The sequence below is a fragment of the Mya arenaria genome, chromosome 10 (genome assembly GCF_026914265.1).
Source record: "Mya arenaria isolate MELC-2E11 chromosome 10, ASM2691426v1".
Lineage (NCBI taxonomy): Eukaryota > Metazoa > Mollusca > Bivalvia > Myida > Myidae > Mya > Mya arenaria.
Window position 1 is genome coordinate 49,389,488 of NC_069131.1, and position 22,698 is coordinate 49,412,185.

Here is a 22,698-nt window from a genome sequence, read left to right on the forward strand (position 1 = left end):
ATTCGTGAGGCCAAAAGCTAATTTATTAAATTCATAAAACCCGAGAGCCCCTACTGTAAATCCAGTCCTCTCTTTATGTTCCTCTTCGATTTCCAATTGATGGTGTCCTGATTTCATGTCTATAGTACTTATATATTTAGGACCATTCAAACAATCAAAAACATCTTCAATGCCTGGGAGAGCATATGAATCTTTCACAGACTTGGCGTTCAGTAGCCTATAATCTACACACATGCAGGGCTTACCGTTCTTCTTTGGTACATGTACGACTGGTGATTCCCAAGGTGACTTGGATGGTCGTTTGATTCTGCATGACAATAGCTGTTCCAAGTGCTGTCAGACTTCCTCAACCATGTTGGGAGGTATGCGTCTATGTCTCATCCTAAATGGTATGTCTTCTACTAATTTAATCCGATGCTTTATTTTGTTACATTGCCCACATCAGTATCACCCGTCGAAAAAATGTCCTTATGTTTCATCAAAAGATCTTTTAATTTAATTGGTTGTTCCCCTTCTAAAATATTATTCCCATCTAAGTTCAATTCGTTAACTACTTTCTCCCTTTTCTTGTCTATGTCTTCTTCTTCCTGTCTGTCTAATACTTCTTCAGCTATAACAACTGGTTGTAGCTCGGTCAGTATTGCTCGAGGTGCAATGTTACCGTGTTTGTTGTTAAATTAGATAATGATATGACAAATTCGTTGTTGTTTCTATTATCAAAGTCAACGACGGCTGTTGTCACAGCAACAAATGAAGGTATATTTGAATCTTTTGATTCTTGAATGATGGCATTGCTTTTTGGAAAATCAATCTCTCTGTCAGCCACTGCTTTGATGTGAATGGTTTCATTTGGACCAAGAGATAGAGATATTTTGCTATGCAATGCGCTCTTAACTATGGCAATCCTAATCTTGTTCCGTTTCAAAGTTCTTTCTCTAACTACAAGTGTTCTGAAACTGAGAAACCAAGGATTATGCAACTTGGCTTTCTGTAAAAACTGATTTCATGTAGGTCCTTACAATCTTAAAGCAATGTATTTAAAATATTTGTTCCTAATATGACAGGTGTCCTGTTGGAGTATTTTGTATCCGGTACAATCAAAAATAAACAAGGCTGCGGCTTTGCGCTATCTAATCCAACATTAACATTAATTTCTTCAATACAATCTAAGTATGGCATCTCCAATCAATCAGCACATTCAATATTAAGTACATCAGAGAGTGGTTCGATTAAAATGTGAGACAAGTGTTCCATGTGAAATGAATCGGACATAAGACTTACGCATGACCCTGTATCTAAAAGGGCTGTTGTGCCAATATTGTTAAGAGTAATATTGCACTCATTTACATCACCAACTAATTTTGGATCTATATCAACGGACGTGCCTTGGTTCGTGCCCGCAACCGAAGCACAAACTAGTTTCGGCAGTTTGCTTGGAAATGTCCCCTCTGCCCGCATTGAAAACAGGTTGGCGTAAAATTCTGTGACGCTAGTGGTTTACATGGTCCATTTCCTCTTCCACTTCCACGGAAACCCCTATAGTGGTCGCTTTGTCCTCTGAATCCATATCCTCTTCTCTTTCCTCGATAACCCCCAGAATGTCTCGTCTATTTCCCCTACTTACATATGGCGCGTATTGATATACTTGGCCTTCGTTCTTTTCTTTCTCCATCCTGTCAGATCGGTCTTTTAAACATTTAAACATATCTTTTATTTCATTAATTTCAGTCTTCTCTGTTGATGGTACTGCTGGCTTGCACGACTTCTTCTTGTCCTCACTTTCATCCTGACTTTCAGCCTCTATTTTTCGCAATTCAATTTTCAAACGGTCATAATCAGCAATTGTTTCGCTCTTATATGTAGCCATATGCTTCCAGTCTTTTCTTAATCCCTGGTATAGAACTCCTTTTAATGTGTTGTCATCACGACGAGAAATGCCGCCAAGAAGAAGAGCTTTGTCAAAGTAATCTTGTAGTCTTGACGCGAAACTATGGACTCTTGTGGTTGCTGTGCACAATTATACAATTTCCTCATGATCGTTTCCTTAGTTTCAATGTTTCCATATGTAGCTTCAAGCTTGTCTATTACCTGTTCTACAGTAAGGCCTGTTCATAATCTCCAATGGATCTCTGCAACCTCTCCCTTGACCGATTTCCTGATTCCATGCAGGATCTGTTCTCGGCTGAATACCTTGTCAGCTTATAAAGCATTAATTTCAAACTTGAAGCCAGGTTGGTTCCCCTTTTCCGCTTTCACCCCCGAAAGTGGAAATCTTTCGGTAGTGATATGTATTTGCAGTGACCCCCTGCTGTCCAACTTCATACTGTTGTGGTTGTGGTAATAAAAGTGTCTTTGGCTCCAGCTTTAAGAATTCTTTCTTTCCTTTATTTTGATACTTAAACAATAATTTGAGTTAACTCAGAAACAAATATATTATTTTATTTTTGTTATATGCCTAAAATGGCAATAAAACGTTAATTGTAGTCTTAACAGAAAAACGAGCAAAATGTATGCGAACGTAACGTCATTTTAGATATGACATCCATGCGTATAAAATGTGTCCCAGCCATGTGCTTGTTTACGTTTAATTTTGAACGTTGAGCATGTAACCGCTGTTAACCGATCGGAAAATCTCATTAATGTAGGAGGTTATATATAAGTCGCATTGCGCGATTTTGGCCTTCAGACATAATATAGCGAATGATATAATCATTTATTAAATCAAAGCACTGAAAAGGCTGTAGGACGTAATGGTGGTAGTTTTAAAAGTAGTCATTCTGTTTATATTATCAAGAACAGATATTTTCAAAGGATTGAGTTCTTCTCCTCCCACAGCCATGTCCATCCTTTCTCCATCTGCCATTTCCAATGTATCAACAATCAAACACAAAATAAAATTATTAAAAAAATAAATATGCTAGTGTCAATGGCACTGAAACATAGAATAATCCAAGTTAGGCCACTTATGCATTAACTCAAATCACCAATTTAATTTATTATAGCACTCACTCAAGTGTCAATATAAACTCCAAATCAATATGCAACTTCAATATTGCACTAACTCAATATCACTTTACACGTGCATCAGTATTGTGCTAACTTAAATGTCTCAGTACCTTAAATTTAGTTTAACACTGACTACATTTCACGTCAAAATAAAATTAACACAAGTTAATCCAGTATTACGGTAACCTATATTCACAACTTAATTAATTATTACAATAACTTCAAACCGTTTTGCACTTATCAAATCACAATCCAGTTCTTCAACTCGCTTCACTCTCAATCTTTAATTCATCTATGATAATTCCAAATCAAAAAAGGTTCAAGTCAAAAAAAAAATGAAAATTAAAGCCAGTTAATAAACTATTAAAGTCTATAAATGCACAAAACAAAATAAATTATCTCCAAGTATTTTAAATAAATCCAAATTGATTACTTAATCAAGAGTCAAAGACAACGGCAACTGTCAAATTCAATCTAGGTCAAAATCAACTTCTAATATTTTGTAAACAAACAAATCTGTCAAACACAAATCATCTCAAAGTGTAATGTAAACAATCCACAAATAATCTCAATCAAAATCAATATCCAACATACAAGTGATTTACCCAACCCGAAGTTATTTAATTCAAATAAACTGCTAATATTTCAATCAAGTCACCATTCCACAAATAAATTGAATATTTTAAATTCAATTAAGACAAATCTCAAGTATAAGTAAAATAAATTGTCGCAGTGTAATTCATTATTAAATCATTTCGAGCAAGTTTAAATCAAAACATCAAACTACCTAAATGTATTTTTATTCAACTCACCAGTAGAGAAAATAAATCATCAATATTATGCTAATGTTCTGAACCATGTCGCGTCCAACCAGTCCCTCGTTGGTCGCCAATGTAATATACAGGTTACATGCCCGGCTGGTCCAATAAATAAATATGTAATTAGCTATATTAGCACACTAGAGTCCGGTTGTTTCACGGTTTATTGTAGAGAGTTCAATAATCACGGTAATCATGAGAATAATCACTAAATATATCGCATTCGGAAAATAGATAAATACAATCATATGAATGAGATAATACTTAATCTTTTACAACTTATATATATACAAATATCCGGTATAATTTATACTTATATATCAACAGCATATATAAACGTGATTTATAACAGTTTATAACAATAAAACATGACCTAAATCCAGTGGCAACGATGAAAACAAAGTTCATAAAAATAAGTAAAAAACAGTATAATGACATACAAAACATAGCCGACTGTACATACAATAGGCTATCTAACACAAACACGACGATGGCTTACCAATTGTGGAATGAAAGGACATATACGTTCTCAACCGTCTCTTTCCCGTGATGGGTTAGGACAAGTCCATGACTGAGGTTAGCTGAAATAAAGGATCATTTTAAAAGTGTAAAAGATGTAGAAAAGGTGAAGTAAACTGATTAGTTAATTATCAGTTAGATTAAATTTTGCGGCCATCTTGAATTCGAGAAACACGCGCAGAAAAGTAAAATTGTAGCAAACGCATAATTCACCAATACAAAGCACATATTAACTCATTGCAAATACAGAAAGGGTAATTGCAGATACAGTATCAGAAATAATACGCACCAAAACATATGTCAAAATCCTGCACAAAAATCAAAGTTGACTTCTAAAAGAAGTCCAACCTCCCTCATCAAACTCTGAATAATAACTGCAATCATGTGACAGATCACACGGTTGAAATGGCGGGAAAAACTATAATCCTATGCCAACATGGTCATGGTCACAAGACATGTAATTGAAAATATAATGATCAAAGTGAATAAACTAAAAAAAAACTGAAAATGTTACACACAACCAATTCTTATTCCATACAAAGAATTGTACTATTTTACACTTTCATGAAACAAAATAATATGGCAGCTGCCCAATGTATTGAACACTAGTCCAAGACTTAACCAAATGTGAGCTATTGCGAAAAATTAAATTGTTACAGGACATGAGGTCTTGTAGCTTGATCAATGTTACAGGACTGAATAATAACACGACATTACAAAGCACATTGTTGATAATTTAGGGCTTTTATTGATCAATTTCATGAGTCTTGATAGAAAAACACACACCCAAAAACAAGTGTTTTACTTTAATGTAGCAATAAAAACAGACATTTGAATGTACAATATGGCAAACTTTTAGTATGTAGGTAAGAAAGCCATTCGAGTGTTTTTAACTTTTTATTCAAGTAATGCAACTGTATGGCAATAACAATTTGGAAATAAATTATAAATCTTAAAGCATTTTGCATGTATAACATCAGCGATACAAATTTTACGGTATTGTTTTACACAGCGACTTATCCCTTAGAAAACTGCGTTTTCACCTTTTGTCAGCATGTAAGCTTGTATGCACAGTGGTCAGGCCTGCGGTATACGACTTCGGCAAATGGCTAAGCAATCTGAAACCAGAAGAGGCAGCAATGAATCACAAATTTCGGAAGAAATAGATTGTAAATCACCCTTGTAAAAGACTTTTTGGTTTGCAAATGATTTATAATTGTTGCATTGACATACATCAGAATGTTTAAAGGCACTAGGACAAACAAAACACCAAATAGGAGACACCAATACAAAATACTGTAGACAACACTCAAAATAATGTAAATTGAAAAATGTTTGAATAACCTTTTAAGAACGGCCCGTGGACATTTAGTAAACACGCTGTGTTAAAACTATGTTTTATAATGCTTTACGAGTGCTCAAAAAACCTAACACTTGCCCCTAAATGTATCCTGAATATTTCTCTAATTCTTTTCATTCTTTAAAACAGAAGTTCAGCTAAATGAAAAAAAGATCTAAAAAAGGTTAAAACTGTGAAGTATCATTTTCATACCAGCGTAAGATGCAAGTAAAACGTTTATATTTCAAAGAGTAAGCAAAACAATATTTTTTACAGATCACATAACAACAAGCAAAGTATTCATCTTTGGTTTTCACTGGGTGATATTCATCGCTATATAGCACTGGAACAAATATGTTGTCGTGTTTCTAATAAATAAATAATACTATTGGAAAAAGAATTAAGTTGAAAAATACTTTCAAAAATATGTAATAGATCCTCATCTCCGACCACCAGCCTCTTGTATGTCGGCTCTAACGTGTAGGCTGTCCAACATGTGTAATATATCATAATTTCCAATCATTAGGCTCTAGTGTGTTGGCTTTCGTTCATGTCTAATTCATCCTCATCTCCAACCATCAGATTCTAGTTTGAATGTTGTCCTAGATATGGAATAATTATTCAACTCCAACCATCAGGCTTAAGCGTTTGGTCACATATGTTATTATTGATCCTCTTCTCCAACCATCAGGTTCAAGGGTGTGGGCTGACTTACATATGGAATAGATCCTCATCTCCAACCATCACGCTTTAGGGAGTTGGCTGTCTTTAACAACAAGATGGCAAGTGCACCAGCAAGCGTAAGAAAAACGCAGATGAGTGACATATAAATACAAGCTGCCTAATTTTCTTTGTTCACTTAAATTTTAATACGCTTTATAAACGCGTTCTTAAAGTATCTGCCCAGGCATTGGATTGTCATTTACATGAACGTTTGTGAGTTCGGCATGGAAACTCTTTGAACCTCAGATTTTGCAAAACAAATCCTGTTTCTAGGCCCAAAATCCGAGACGTGCTCCGGCTGTCGCACCAAAGCCTTCAAGAATAACAATGAAACGATATGATGACCATGAACTAAAGCAAAAACCAACTCTACTCCAAGGTTCAGATGTTGTAAGTTTACTTTTAACTGACTATAGAATTGTTTCTGATACGAGTTAACACAATTATAGCTAATACATTTAGTATGTTGCAATATCTGCTTGAACGTTTTGTTAATTGGTATGAGAAGTCATTGAAACTTTATTAGAATTTGCATAAAATATTTATTCTCGATTCAAATATTGATTTATTTCCGCATTATGCATTTCAGAGTTCTATAACAGAAGTTACAGGTTCAAGACGCCCACCGCCTGTCGCAACAAAGCTTTCAAGGATATCAATCAAACAAAATTACAACCATGAACTAAAGCAAGAACCTTCTTTACTCCAAAGTTCCAATGTCGTAAGTTTAGGCTAAATATCAATTCCCTTTAAAACGCTTGTATTTCCTTGAGTACTCCGTATTTGCTAAGACATCTAGAGTTTTGCAATATCGATCTTATTTAATTATATAAACTTTCTCTCAAACACAGTCCACATTTAGTGGAGCAAGTCTTTTTCTCAAAACGCCATGTGTATCGTATTAATACCTAATAATGTGTTGTTTTTGTTTTTAATTTTAGTATGAAGAAAGTCTGCAATTTACATGCAAATATTCGGAGGAAATAATGAGTCGATCGAATACGTTTGTATCGGATTTACAACAAATACTGTCAACAGGTATGTATTTCTCAACTTATTATGTGCGGTGATCTTGCTTTAAATGTCGACGATGCTCCAAAACCTTAAAGGTTGACAGTAACTTAAAAACAGTGAAATGTATTTAAATAAGACCTGGTACTTAGTGGCCAGTAAAAAAGGATATGTATCGCACAATCCATAGTTTTAATACAAATTGTTCAGAGGCCCCATTTGGCCTGAAAACGGAAACAGACGATATTTGGCATTCGCTCTGCGGCGCTCCTGTGCCACAGTGGCCATATCTCGAAAATCATGTAAAATATATTATCCTGTGAAGTGTCATTGCTCTGACTCATTGAGCTGTGCATGTAGCATATTCGACAACAATTAATAAAAGTTATTAATAAGGCCTACATTGTTTTCTTTTTTTTAGTCCAAACTGGAAAACAATATTTAGATGAAAAGATTGTTCAACAAAAAGAACAAATGAAAATTAAAGAGGCAAATGTATTGCAACATGTTGAAGATCTCCAAAGAAGGATAAATGAACTTACCGAAGTAAATGAATTACAAAGTATGAAAATTACTGAACTCTCCATTGAGTTACAGCAAAGAAAACACGAAAAAGAATCAGTTCAAAATCACGACAAACAAGTATTTTATATTGAAAGGAAAATATCAGAACATGATGAAGCTAACGCCGGTTTGGAATCATCCAAAATACGAAATGAAACGGAATTGAAAAACATAAGGTAAAGTCTATGTCGAAGTGGCATATGTGTCTTGCACATTTATTTAAGTAGTTATATAAACACCATATGCAATTGTAGTGTTTAATTTAAGCAAACATTGCTCAAACTGCAGAGATAGATAAATGTTTAATCTTTTTATATGGTTTTCAAACCCTTTTAGGAAGTGATATCCACCGAAAGGGCAACTGCACCCCCTTAAAAAGCAGTCGCTGTTTCATTAAATCTCATCATCGACAGTCATGTTTTGGGGAAAAACTGTTTAACTGCCTTTTATCAATCACATATTTGTGTATGTCGTATCATATTTTTAAGAATAAGGAAGCTTATGAAGTTATGGCAATGTTTTAGAAATACTGCTATGTATGCTGTCAAATATTCACTTACAAAAATGATTTCAGAGAAGACGTATCAACATCACTAGCAGAGTAGCTGAGAAAATCGAATTATTTAGGAGCGTTATCCAAATATAACTAATGCAAAATCTAAATATAGTTCATTGTTGTTCATCTAACCATCATTTATATACGTCGCCTTTTGATATGATAAAAGTATAGGTTTATCTGAAGAGAAGGGGTCCATGAACAATGTTCACTACTGGGCGTTTTTCTGTAATCTACATTGTATTACATATGGTAGAATGAACATGATTAAATCATGTTCAATCATTTTATCACGAATAAAGTACAATTTTATTCAAAAGTACTATCACAATTAAAATTCTTGTGGAAATAAGGGTTTGTATTTAACTCCTATTCGACCTCAACAATTTCGTAAAAAGTAATTATCGATAAATTTTAGTTTGCTATGAAAATAAAATGATCATGAATATTAACCAATATTATCTAAAAAAAATTCATGAAAACAAATGTAACTAAATAGGAATCCTGAAAACAAATATTTTGCAAAAACTCCCAAGACAGAAAGACTCGTTATAAAAACTGAGATTATATTTAATTACCGTCTTGATAATATTATTTGTTGTTAAATGAGTTTATCTTAAAATTTAAGAGTTGAGAATAATTTCGATTGTAGTGCTGTATCGCTGGACATTGAAGAGAGGTGTAAGCTGCATTTACAGTCCGAAATACATAACTTACAGTAAGAATTGTTTATATCCATGCATCTTGAAGGGTTTTAGCGATATTTAGCCTGTTATATATGCCTTTCAAAATTTGTCCATGTGATATCTTTCAGCAGGTATAAAGCATTAAAATGTGCTAGGATAATAGTAATTGTCATGATATCTCAAAATGGACTCAAGTCCTGGTTTCCACTCTGGGTACGGAATTTAAATAGATTCTTAGCTAACAGCTTTTGTCACAAACATTTAAGTTTAAGTTTTAACTAAGTCAAACATTGATTTAAGATTAAAACACGTAGTTGACGTTAACAAGCTTCTGAGCATTGACCGTTTTACTCATTTTACCGAAAGTATAGCATAATTCTTATATTTTGCAAACACATGTTATGCAATCGTTTTATAAGACAGCAGATCGAAAAGCAAAGGCAAAATCAACTTGCGGCAGAAAAGTTCTCACACGAAGAAATTACAAAGTTGGAGTAAGTACGAAGACACGTTGTTTTCTATTGCCGTTTTTAGTATTTAAAAATGTTATATTTACTATTAATTTAACATTGTGTGATGTATGTTGCCTTTGTTAAAAGCCATCATCGCTCTGTAATACCTTTTTATGTAATATCTGACAGTCGCGTTTTGGTCTTCTGTTATATATATCGTAGACATTTCTTGTTGCAATAAATAATCCTTTTGGCCAATTTGTTCCGGTTCAATATACAACTTGTGGCCAATGCTTGCCTATGTTTACATTTGGTAATACATATAATTTGCCCTGAAACTGATATGACCAATTCAATCAATTAACATATTTTGTAATCATTTACATATTCTCAAAAATGATATGGTCATGGACTTTAAGAGGAAATCATCGCCATGTCTTAATTACAGGAACAGTAATAGTAGCAGTAACATATTTTCTGTATTGTTATAGATACATACTATGAAATATGTTGTACTATTTCTTGTCAAAGTTTTCAACCTTTGTAATCAGGGTTTTGTTTTAAAGAACATATCAATGTCTGTGTTAGTGTCTGGTTATTTTCAGTCAAATACTTTGAGCTTGTCTCCCTCAGACATTCAAAAGGTTCTGTTTGGTTGTTAAAATTTTATGTTTGTCATGAATTATAATTGATCGTCGTAATGTCTAAACAGTGTCGTATTTATATTAAACTTTTTAGGAATGTTTGGTTATAAATTGTTACCCTTGCGAAAATTTGTATTGGCATGACACGCAAAATTCAATGCAATATCTACAAAACAAATCGTTTTCTTTCTTTATTTTCAATTTTTGTCCGCCGTCAATTTTCCTTTTTATGATAATATACTTCTTGGAACTGCAGCTATCAATCAATTTTTTTTTAAAACAATGGTTAGTGATTTTTACCCTATAAACTGCTCATACTTTAAAATATACTACATATTGGATTAAATCTTGCAACAATAATATTAGCTCTTTTGTTTTATATGTGTATTACATTTATTGCAAATAAGCAAAATATGTTGTTCAATACCATTGATTTCATATCATTTTTGAGGTTTTTTTTTATATGTGAGTCATTTTAACATAAAAATAGGAAAGTAAATGAATATATAAATGGGCTATACCTCTGTCAATTTGTTTTAAAAATATCCATAGCTGAACATTTGTGTGTCGAATAAGCCTTGCTTTAAAAAAGTTGTTTCGACTGACCTTTCCGCTTGACTTCATTTCCTAATTTGTTATTGCTATTTTGTTGTCGAACAGTGAGACTTGTTTCACTCGCTGTGGGTAAGCATCGTATTTTTGGAGAGAAATAATAAAAATAGCAATGTATATAAATTCATACATTTGAAGCTCAATTTTCTTTTAGTAAATGAATAATTGAATGAGCTATACCTCTGTCAATTTATTTCAAAAATATTCAAAGCTAAGCATTTGCGTGTGTTAAAAGCCAGCCTTAAAAATAAATGTGTCACATGACCTTTGCACTTTAAATATTTGTTAATTTGCTATTGCTATTTTGTTGCCGAACAGTAAGACTTGTTTCACTCGCTTTGCGTAAACATCGCATTTCTGGAGAGAGTGAAAAAGCGATATTCTTACATTCATACAATTAATATATATTGAAGCTCTCTTATCTTTCTTCAGAGATGAACTAGAAGAACATAAACGAATCCAGACAACAGTCGGAGAGTTCGCAAAAATTAATTCGGACAAACTTAAGTATATTAATTTTTAGCTGTTTATGATAAGTTTATTTGAAGTTGATTGAGTCTTTGTCAGTTCTAGTGTTTGCTCCATTTGGCCACCTGATAAAAAACAACAAGACAAAACATGCATGTCAAACCACTGAAAAAAGGTTTTCGGCATGTCGGAAATTTAGTAATATGAAATCACATATGTTTTCCAGGGTTCATCTCCAAGAACAAATATCCAGACGAAGATTTGCCGAGAAATACGCAAATGAGGAAATCGTGAAGCTGGAGTAATTGGCTTTTGTTTCTTTTACACTTTCTTAGCAAGTTAAATCTATTGCGATATTTCAATTTAAAAAGCAACAACATTTCTTCCATATGTAATTCAGCATTTCGATATCTACAACAGGTTGCCGAGTCGATAAGCTAATTAACGTTATATTGTAAAATAAAGTGTTTTAAAAACGTGTATTGAACTTTTTTCCTAGAACACTACCCTTTCTGGTTAAACATGCGAAATTAAACTAACAAATTCCTTATTTTCAATTTTGAAAAAAATGGTAATTCATCTGTCTTGTTTATAATTTTTCGAGTAGTTTTGTTCAAGACAATAATGTAATAGGTAGTACCTCTCCTTTATTTGTTTAGAAATGGCTTTTTCCGTGAGTTGATTGAGAAGAAAATTTATTTGTTGGGTTTTTTAATCATTTGTTTCGAGCCTACTTTCAAATGCGTAAATCGCATCGAACAATACCTTTTTAATGATAATTTTTATGTGTTTGTGATTATATGACATCTGTTTCAAAAGCAAAGGTTCAATCAATTTACGGCAGAAATAATCTCACGCAAAGAAATCACAGTTGGAGCAAGTACGAAGTTTTTTAGTGCCTTGATGAGTGTTTAAGAAAGTTATATATAACATTGTTTGAACCTTATGCTGAGATATATTGTCAGTGTTACAAAAACATTATCGCTCTTACCTTTTTATGATATATTTGACAGTCCCGCGTCGGTCGTCTGTCAAATATGTCATTGACGTTTAACCTTTGTTCCAATATATAAACCTCTTGGCCAATTTGTTCCGGTTGACTTTACAATTTGCGGCCAATGCCAACCGATATTTTCAGTTGCTAATTAATATACTTTGACCAGAAACTGATATGACCATTTGAATAACGAATTGAGTCCCGTTTAAGATACAGGACCTCAAACTACAGACCGCAATCGAAGTGGCTTATAGCATAGCACTGATATCAATAATGAATGCCTACTTTCAAATGAATAAAGCTACTTAAACAAGATATTTGAAATGATATTATTATGCATTTTCTTTAAGACAGCAGATTCAAAATCAAAGGCTCAAACAACTTGAGGCAGAAAAAATATCAAAGGAAGAAATTGCAAAGTTGGAGTAAGTATAAAGACACGTTGTTTTGTATAACCTTTATTAGTGTTTAAGAAAGTTATATATACTATTGATTTAACATTATGCTGAGGTATATTGCCGTCGTTACAAAAACAGACGCGCTCTTACCTTTTAATAATATATCTGACAGTCCCGTGTCGCACTTCTGTCACTTATATCATAAACAGTTATATTTTGTTACTCTTGGCCAATTTGTTCCGGTTAAATATAAAACTTGCTGTCAATGCCAACGTACGTTTTCAGTTTGTAATTTATATACTTTGGCCATAAACTGATATGCCCGTTTGAATAATAAATTGCGTCTTCGGTAAAAAATCAGGACAAACCCCAATTAAAGTTGCTTATTGCCAAAATCTGATATCATTAATGGATGCCTACTTTCAAATGCGTAATGATCCTTTGAAATGATATTTTTGTTAAATAATTTTTTAAGCAGAGCAAAATCAGTTTTCCGTCAACATCATTTAATGACGTCCGCAAGGCTTAAATAACAAGAATGTAAACAAAAAAATGTTCGAGCTCTTTTTCGAAATTGGTTGTCAATTTGTTGCATGTTACTTTTGCTCTTTAAGACACGGTGATTTATTTAAAGTTATTATAATAAATGTTATCCTCGAACATAAACTAGGTTATTAATACGATTAAATTATGCCGTATATAGTTTCCATTGAGTCTTGCCATAGAGGAAAAAAATATTTTAAACTAGTTGAAACGCTTTAGAATTAAAAAATCTGCGTTAGAGTAAACATTCTTGTACGACGTATGGTAATGGACTGAAACAATTATTCGATTGGTCGTTCCGTTTCTATCAAAGCTTTCATTCTCTTGTTTTAAAAGTGCAGTTTAATACACTTAATCCTCAGATAGATATATCAGCTGATAACGAGTCGATTCTTTATAAGCCCCATTCACTACTAGTCGTAAAAGTATCATGGTATATGTAGCTCCAAGAAATAGCACTTGCATTTATGAAACTGCATAGGAGTGTTGGTGAAGGGAAATGAGAGGACGCATTCTTGATATATATGTCAAATGACGGAAAGTTGACCAATTTATTGACATAAGAATTGGCGTGGTATACCTGATTTGAGCACGTCGGTACAATAATATTTCAAACAACAGATACATGTTTCTAGGGGTGTTGCCTTTAATTGATTACCAACACAAACGTTGTTTACTGTTGTAGGAATGCAACAATACTTGCCAAACGTTTTCTGAAACTGAGTTAATTAAACTGGTTTTTGAGATATAGTACCATCATATGAAACATTGTTAACATACATATTAAAGTAAAATGCAAACATATGATACAAAAACATTTTGTGATAATTGAATAAGATTCTTATTCCAAGACAAATATTTATTCGCCGTCTATAAACTCATTATTACCTTTAATCATATTATAAAAAACCTGAGACAAAAACGATGAAAATGTGAATAATGTGAAATTTGGGAATCGCACATTTCACCGATGCCAGTTCGACTCAAACATTTTAGATTATGGGCCATTAAACTGCAACACACACAATCCTTGCTCTCACTCATATAGAGCTATGTCTCGTCCATTGTAACACAATGTAATGGCGTGAACTACATTAGACGAGTTTACTTATCTTAATTCATTTGACAGGTTTACTGTTCACCAAATTGTGACGATGTTGTACAATGGTTAACGACAATACAATATTCAAACGTTTTAAAACACTAAGATTTAAATTGGTGATAACAAAATTGTGAGTGTACACAGGAAATACGATTTGGACAGCTTGCTTTGATTAATAATTTGGACAAGTATCATTACATAATATTTCAAAGAAAGGCCACGATTTGCCGATGTTATTTCCTTTCAGAACAGTGAAAGAGATGACGGAAAAACAACTCAAACTGGTTCAAAGATTAACCGAGACCAGACTTAAGTACAAAGAATCTTATTATCTGAAACTTTTGTCTAAACTATTGGGATTGTTGTATATTTAAAACATGTTATAACAGTATCAATATTGAAAAAAAACAGACATAATTTGATATATATACCCTTAGTTACACGAATTGAAAGAGTAATAACAATTTTGATTTTATAATTATAATAATTTTGATGATTCATATAAAAGGATGCAATAAAATGTGTGTTTTTTATAATTGTAGGGACGAAGTTAATATATGTTTACATTTGAAAGACATTTTAAAGCTCAGACTGCATGTTTTAGGTAAATAACAAATATGCTTTATGTTTTAACAGTGTACTGGCGAATCTAATTGCGTTACAAGAAAAGCGGGTTAAGGGGTTGGAGACAAACAATGCAAGGTATGATAATTCTCGAAGTTGGTTTTAATTCCGACAAAGATCTTTGTATGAACTATATCATATGTTATCAATTCAATTTTGTTTAAAGACATAGTTTAAATATGTCCTTTAAATTGTGTTTGTTTTTGGTAGATACGAACAGGGCGATCCACCTGAGTTGTTAAATGATAATGGATCACAGGTATGCATTCAATATATAGTGTTGTTTCCGAACGCAGTCCGTCCACCCGTACGTCAATAATTTTAACAATACTTTTATCAACATTGGGAGGCCAACAAATTCTCACACATCTTACAGTTTAAAGAAATATTAGAACATTCAAAATATAAATATATATCATTTAATGGTTCTAAATTAAATATAAAGACTACTTTTAGTCGTATGAATGTAACAAGTTTTAACAAAGTATCTAATTTTGTTCTCCAAATGGTGTTATGTGCAATGCAAAATTGTGGCATTCTGATCACACATGCAAACATATGAATATGTATACAGACTGGCCAATCAGAATGCGAATGTTTATAGGACCGAGGCTAGTCCACTTCAGGAGTCCGAAGGATATATGTATTTGCAATAGGCAGTATTGGAATGTAGATAATGAGACATGTACTTCTTTTATAACTTTTTATTGAATGACCTTATAATCGGTCGAATGGAAAAACATGATAGAGAGTAGTGCAAGACATAGTTTCGTTGATGTTGCCAATTGAAAGTTTATTCCCTTAGAATATGCATAACATACGATTCAAGCACTTTGGATGAGTCAAAGTACGTGTAAATTTTTCATAGAATGACTCAAATGGTTGGAGGAAATTGCACTTTGAGGAGTTGTTAAACACATTTTTGTTGAACTTGATTATAGCGCTACTGGTTTTCACCCTTTATATTGCCATGCATAACATGTTATTTAATAGCCGTAGGTTATCCTTTCGTGAAACGAGCTATTATCTAAAGCGGAACTGTAATGCATGATAACTAGTAGTTTGACAGGTGTGTTTGCGCAAACAATTAAAAGTTATTGCCAATGCAACGCTCATGTAACGGAATATCTTCATATGTAGTAGAAGAGTTCTGTATATGCCTTTGTGATCAGTCTAGTTTTGCAATCGCATACTTAAATTCATAGGGAATAAAATGTATTTTGCTGTCTGTAAGCTAGCTTAAATTATTTTGGGGACACTGAATACCTAAGGCCAAATAGTCGTTAAATAAAGTCGCTTGCGCTTCGTTTATTGTTTTTTCTTTGAATAAAAGATATGTAAATGCTTTAGCAACGAAAATAATGTAAATATATTTACATCGGTCCAGATAAATCCTGGTTCTTGCGAAAGCGCACGATGACAGTTAACACGTGTATGAAACATAGCATACGGTTAGAGGGATTCGTCATTATGTACGTCGTTAAATGTGTTGTGTGTACTGGACACAAAAAGGTGTTGACATTGGAACGGAATAACTAAAAATACACTCAAAATGCATTTATCAAAAAAGTAAGTTTTAAAATTAAAACTTATATTATAAATTATAAAAGAAAACATCCGACCTATCAACATACATCTCATACTTGACAAATTCACATCTGCATTAAAGTGAATCCTGGAACAAATATCAGATATCGACTCTGATCCAACGCTCAAAGTAATACTGCTACATTCCTCCCCTAGGTAATTCGGCCACGCTACCTTAAATTAAACTTTAATCCTATTCTCGAAATGCCTTGTCTCAAACATTTAGTAAATAATTACATATTAACACTTGATTAACAATGATTACTGACAAAGCCAAATGATTGGAAATAAATATTATGGTTCAATAATTATTGTTTAAATATCCAAAGCCACAAAACGTACCAACAGAAAAGGTCAACCACTTAATACTATTTTTCAACAGAATCAGTATACAAAACGTGCGTAAACCAATCTTACAATATATCAGTGAAACCCATAGTTATAATTTTATAGCTTGAATGCGGGAAAACCATTGACCATGTTCATTCTTTATCGCAATGATCAAGGCCTACTTAGAAGCCAATCAGACACCCATGGGTGTCCGAACCTGAACACTAGAAGCAGCAGCGCAACGCTCCACGTTAGTTCTTCTGTCTCCAATAGTTCAGAATCCGCTTTAAAGAGTAAAACAAGAAGTTTCTCTGCATACATATGTGATGCTCTTTCATCGGCTTCAAGACATAGACTGACTATACCTTGCATCTCGTTGCTTTTATATAAACTAACATCACGTGACAAGAATGGAATATTCCATTTTTACAACTGTCTTGGAAGAACCTCATTTATCTTTAGAAAACGTGGTAAACTATATAACTTCTTACAGTTTATGACTTAACAGCTTATCTTAGACATTTAATACTAAAACCATAACCTATATGTTCAATACACAAACACGTCCTAAAGAAGTAATAGCGGTATCGGTAGAAGCTGTACATTGTCAAATTGTATATACCTCAGACCATATATCTTTATTAATCCGGGCTCCAGACAAAATGATTCAGGGAATATTACAGTACGAATAGTAGCGTCGTGTGCTATAATACATATTATATCGAGAGGCCAAGGCGACAAAAGTCATATTCTATTTTAAATGTCACTTGGACGTTTTTCGCTCTGACCGCTCGGAACGAAAACCCTTTGAAGAGCTCAATCATTTTGCGCATCATTCCTTCACTTCCTATTCATCCGCTAAATGTAATTGGGTCCTTCGTTATACTTGAAGATGGACTTCAGACCGTTTTAAATAGATAATGTCTTTTGTAATCAATACTGCCTAGTTAATGCTTTCTGTTCGAACTTTAATGTTTTAACTTGAGAAAAAATATTACTTATGTATTTGTATGTGTTGTTTTATTACCTAAATAAGATCATGAATTCACCAATATCTGATATTGCCAAAGACAGATGTTGTGAAACAGTTAAAAGAAGAGGAAATGAAAAAGATGCAAGCGATGAAGAAACCGGCTAAGGTATTGGTCAAAATAATTCGAAATTTCATTACAAAGTACAAGGATCTGTAATTAAGTATAGTACATAGTTATTAACAAATTTATACCTGGTATGAATGCAAAAGGCTTCTAAAACAAACACGGAAAGAAATTGATCGTGTTCTCTTTTCCGTACTTCAAGCGCTAGAACAATTTAATTAACTATTGCTTGATATAAATGATGTGTGTCTTTGGGTGATCTTTTGAATCTTTTAAACAAGATCTAGACTGTGAAACGTATATTGAAAAAAGACGAATTCGTCTTATCATACACTAGAGCTAATGTTTATTGAATTTTTGAAATTATTAATAACAGCTAAAAAGTTTGACTGTGTATTTTTTAACATCGAGCCTTATAAACTATTACGTAAGATTCCATTCATATATGCTCCCAATATTATAAAGGGCTTCATTTTACCTGTGTATAATACGCATACGTACATAACATGGGCTTTTTGTCACACAATTGATTCAGCAGTTTTAGTTATAAACTCAACACGTACCTCGTACAAATTTCATTAAATTGTTTTCAGGGTCGTGTCTTCAGCGATAAGGAAAGACAACAGTTCCAGGAAATACTTTTAAACGAGTCTTATTTCGAGGCAGGGTTTAACGCATGTATTCAAAAAGCGGAGGAACGTGAAATTAAGGAACCAATAGGTAATATGCCAATGTCTAGTAAGTAAATTGATAAAATTGATTTATACCCTTACATACAAAAGGCAAATTCCTATGATTTTTTTTTGTTTTAAATGTTTAGGCACCCATTTTACATAACGTTGCTATAAAGTGTGATCGTTGTTACCATCCACTTTACACAACGTTGCGATAAAGTGTTTTTGTTCATAAAGTCGCTATAAAGTGTTTTCGTTGTTGGCACCCACTTTACATAACGTTGTGATAAAGTGTTTTTGTTGATAACGTTGCTATAAAGTGTTTTCGTTGTTGGCACCCACTTTACATAACGTTGTGATAAAGTGTTTTTGTTGATAACGTTGCTATAAAGTGTTTTCGTTGTTGGCACCCACTTTACATAACGTTGTGATAAAGTGTTTTTGTTCATAACGTTGTTTTAAAGTGTTTTCGTTGTTGGCACCCACTTTACATAACGTTGTGATAAAGTGTTTTTGTTCGTAAGGTTGCGATAAAGTGTATTCGTTGTTGGCACCCACTTTACATAACGTTGCTATAAAGTGTTTTCGTTGTAGCCATCCACTTTACACAACGTTGCGATAAAGTGTTTTTGTTCATAACGTTGCTATAAAGTGTTTTCGTTGTTGGCACCCACTTTACATAACGTTGTGATAAAGTGTTTTTGGTCATTACGTTGCTATAAAGTGTTTTCGTTGTTAGCACCCACTTAACATAACGTTGTGATAAAGTGTTTTTGTTCATAACGTTGCTTTAAAGTGTTTTCGTTGTTGGCACCCACTTTACATAACGTTGTGATAAAAACGTATCGTCGTCGACATATCTACATACCGTTGACTAAAATCGGCTTCAGCGGGTGAAAATATTAATAACCCTATGTATACTCTTCAGATATACTCAGAACGAAACGATAAAAGGGGTTCAAAGTATTTCTTAGACTTGATATTTCTTGAAAATGAGTTTAAGTTAAAACGGTTGAGTTATGACGAAAGGTTCCAAACAGTTTGAACAAGGACGTTCATGGTTTCCCGTTACGATAGTAAAACTACTGCAGGCCAAAAGAAAACAAAAGAAAACAGGTTTCTCACATACAAAATACATACACGTTTCAATATCCCGAATGAGATAGTCAGTAGCAACTGATACATGTTTTAGACATTCCAACATATAGCGATACGTATTCAACATCAGACTATGTAATGTCTTCACAAGGCAATAGAGAGAACGAGGCATTTGGATCGCATTTTGTAACACATCGGATAAGCATTTCCGGTTAATTCAGCCGTGCTGGAAAACTCAATCTGGCATCCCCCATGCCAGATGGGTCACGCACTGTGACGTTATACTTCCTAATTCTTGTTTATACTATTTATGTAACCATAATTTTGAGGTTCCAATAGATGAGTTCCTTTAACAAAACCCTTAAAAGATGTGATATTGAAGGAACTTATTGACGTATGCAGTAATTACAAATTACTGCGCGCCATGACGTCAGTAAACATTATCATCATTGTTACGCAACGCAGGTGTCCTCGGGTTGGATTTTTCTTTTCGGAACGGAAACACATAACATATATCATTAATTTACCTTCGATTAACTGTTTGGCTTTGTTTTTCATTAGCCGGAATCTGTTGTTAAATGCCTCTACAAATGTTATAGTTTATAGTTACCACCGGACGGTAAACCACATTCAAGAAATATATCCAACAGTTGTACCTTGATCTATTTTAATCTAAGTGTGTAGACCCCTGTTTCATTTCACTGGTATTCCAACATACAGAGAAACATGTACAGCTCTTGTATTTCTTGTTATAGTGACTGAATTTAACTAAAATCAATGAATGTATGATATATAGAGGGTGAACACTACATTAAATACATTACAACTGCTGGAAGTGGTATCCAACGAGTACATTTGCCTTCCATTGATCAGCTTAATTGTTACAGTTTTAGTGGGTACATTCAAATATGTTCATCATGAACTATTATACAATTATAAATTTCTGCGCAATTCAATGTGTAGTTTTGCGGACCAGTCAAAAAACAAGAAAGCTATAGCAACTACACACCCTATTTATACGTGATTCACCTGTTTTTAATGTTCGCTCGATTCTGACGAAAAATGAAATTTTATAAAACAGCCAAATCTATTTCTTGGGTAGAAACCATTATTGTGTACGTTTGGGGGGTCATTCGAATGATCCATTGGTCACCAGGTTGGGATATTGCGAATAATCTCTTGGATTTGAGACAAACACAGTAGTCCCCCAAACCACTCTCAACCAGTTTGAATAGTGCATTAGAACAAAAAATACATCAACTGCATACGCCTAAACTTAAACAATGCTTTTCACCTACAGGATAAGTATTTACCCTTTATATTTATATATAATGTTTACGATTTGAGAATTGAAATACGCCGCCAATCGACCAATCAGATCACCTTTAACATATATTGGCGTATAACCAAAACAAAATCGGAATTCAATGATGTTAGAAAACACAGGAAAATCGAAAAAAATGGAATACAGTAAACAAATTGCATGATATGCGAGCTTCTATGCGGCGTTAGGTGTTTGGAAGAAATAAATCATGACCGTAAATTCCGATTGCTGTTAGTTTTCAACAGTTCATTTGAATTGAGTAATCAAAGGATTAGGCGAATCGGGTAGCGAAACCTTCAATTCCATGTGAGAATATATCGATAGTACAAAGTACATGTTTTGGCATAGTTATGGTAATTTTCGAATTATAAGATTGTTGTTTTATGAGTGTTTAAAAATATAAATTTAGTTTGAAAATCCGGTGCCAGTGTAATAGTTCTTTAAACAAACAAAGTATTAGTGTTACGTGATTGTCACAACCAAAACTTGTGGGGAACTTAGCGGATACGTTGGTTTGATTTGAACGTTCGAGCTGCGCTGCTCGATTTGCAAGTGCTTGGTGCAAGCTAAGCTTGCCAAAAATATGTTCTTTAGCCATGTATTTCGAAAAGGACAAACTTTTTTCTGCCGAATATTGTGATATTGTGTAACACTAAAAATATTCTTAGTCAGATAGATCTCTCTCAACGCTCGACCACAATATGCATATACACTTCAAATATAAGAGGTTATAGATATAAACAGGTTGACAAACACATCATCCTTGATTGTATAAAGTATGCAATATATTGTTGTTTGAACCTGTGAAACAAAAAGGATGATACCCATTGCCTTACATTTTCGCTTGGTTCATAAGCTATTAGCTGATATGAATCAGTGTTTTATCCGTACAGAAATCAAAATAACATTTGAACCAACACTTAAGTGAGATACCATTCCACAACCCAAAACTCTTAATGATTACATTTTTACAGAGTGGTCTATGAATAAGATGGGTGGTTACTTAAATGTCTCCCGATTCGGCTGGAATAAACTGTTTGTCGTTGTAAGCCGACGTCACGTGATTTTCTTCAAAAGTCTCGGGGAAAAGCAGACAGCCGAACCTGTGCTCAAGCTTGACATTGGGTTAGTGATATAAAGGGTTTTCAGTAAGAAATACAACTGAAGCTATAGCATGCACTGTAGAAAAAAATATTAATCAGTTCCTGTACACTCTTATAAATCTAATCTTAATAGAAAATATATTTTCTATCCTTTTATATCAGTCACAAACGAGTTTCAGTATCCTTTGTGTGAATACAAAATGGACCAGCAAAGATAATCAAAGTACTGTAATTTTATTTAGTCCTCTATATACTAGATATTTGGAGCTCTTGCATTTAGACATTTGAAATAATTATCCAATTAATAATAATAAATGAGCTACAGTTGCATTACAAAATGAATTCGTCTCGTATTTTAATATTAAAACTGAACTTAAATTTACCGGCTTATTGTAGAGTATAAAAGTTTAAAGTAAGCTCGTC

At 33.3% G+C, this 22,698-nt stretch overlaps 1 protein-coding gene across 3 annotated transcripts in view; it reads left to right on the top strand.

Moving 5' to 3' along the window:
* LOC128206237 (rho-associated protein kinase 2-like) overlaps positions 1-22,698 on the top strand; it is a 40,932-nt gene that overhangs the window by 12,078 nt on the left and 6,156 nt on the right. For 2 of the 3 annotated variants that reach the window (XM_052908570.1, XM_052908569.1), the window contains 16 exons: positions 6,374-6,482; positions 6,679-6,795; positions 6,995-7,126; positions 7,347-7,443; positions 7,838-8,156; positions 9,189-9,254; positions 9,642-9,716; positions 11,363-11,437; positions 11,625-11,699; positions 12,746-12,820; positions 14,686-14,751; positions 15,075-15,140; positions 15,273-15,321; positions 18,050-18,118; positions 18,670-18,796; positions 22,147-22,297. In XM_052908570.1, coding sequence (XP_052764530.1) covers positions 6,462-6,482; positions 6,679-6,795; positions 6,995-7,126; positions 7,347-7,443; positions 7,838-8,156; positions 9,189-9,254; positions 9,642-9,716; positions 11,363-11,437; positions 11,625-11,699; positions 12,746-12,820; positions 14,686-14,751; positions 15,075-15,140; positions 15,273-15,321; positions 18,050-18,118; positions 18,670-18,796; positions 22,147-22,297 — 1,580 coding nt within the window. In that variant the 5' untranslated portion in view covers positions 6,374-6,461. The remainder of the gene's footprint in view (positions 1-6,373; positions 6,483-6,678; positions 6,796-6,994; positions 7,127-7,346; positions 7,444-7,837; positions 8,157-9,188; positions 9,255-9,641; positions 9,717-11,362; positions 11,438-11,624; positions 11,700-12,745; positions 12,821-14,685; positions 14,752-15,074; positions 15,141-15,272; positions 15,322-18,049; positions 18,119-18,669; positions 18,797-22,146; positions 22,298-22,698) is intronic. The other variant, XM_052908571.1, reaches the window with a different exon arrangement.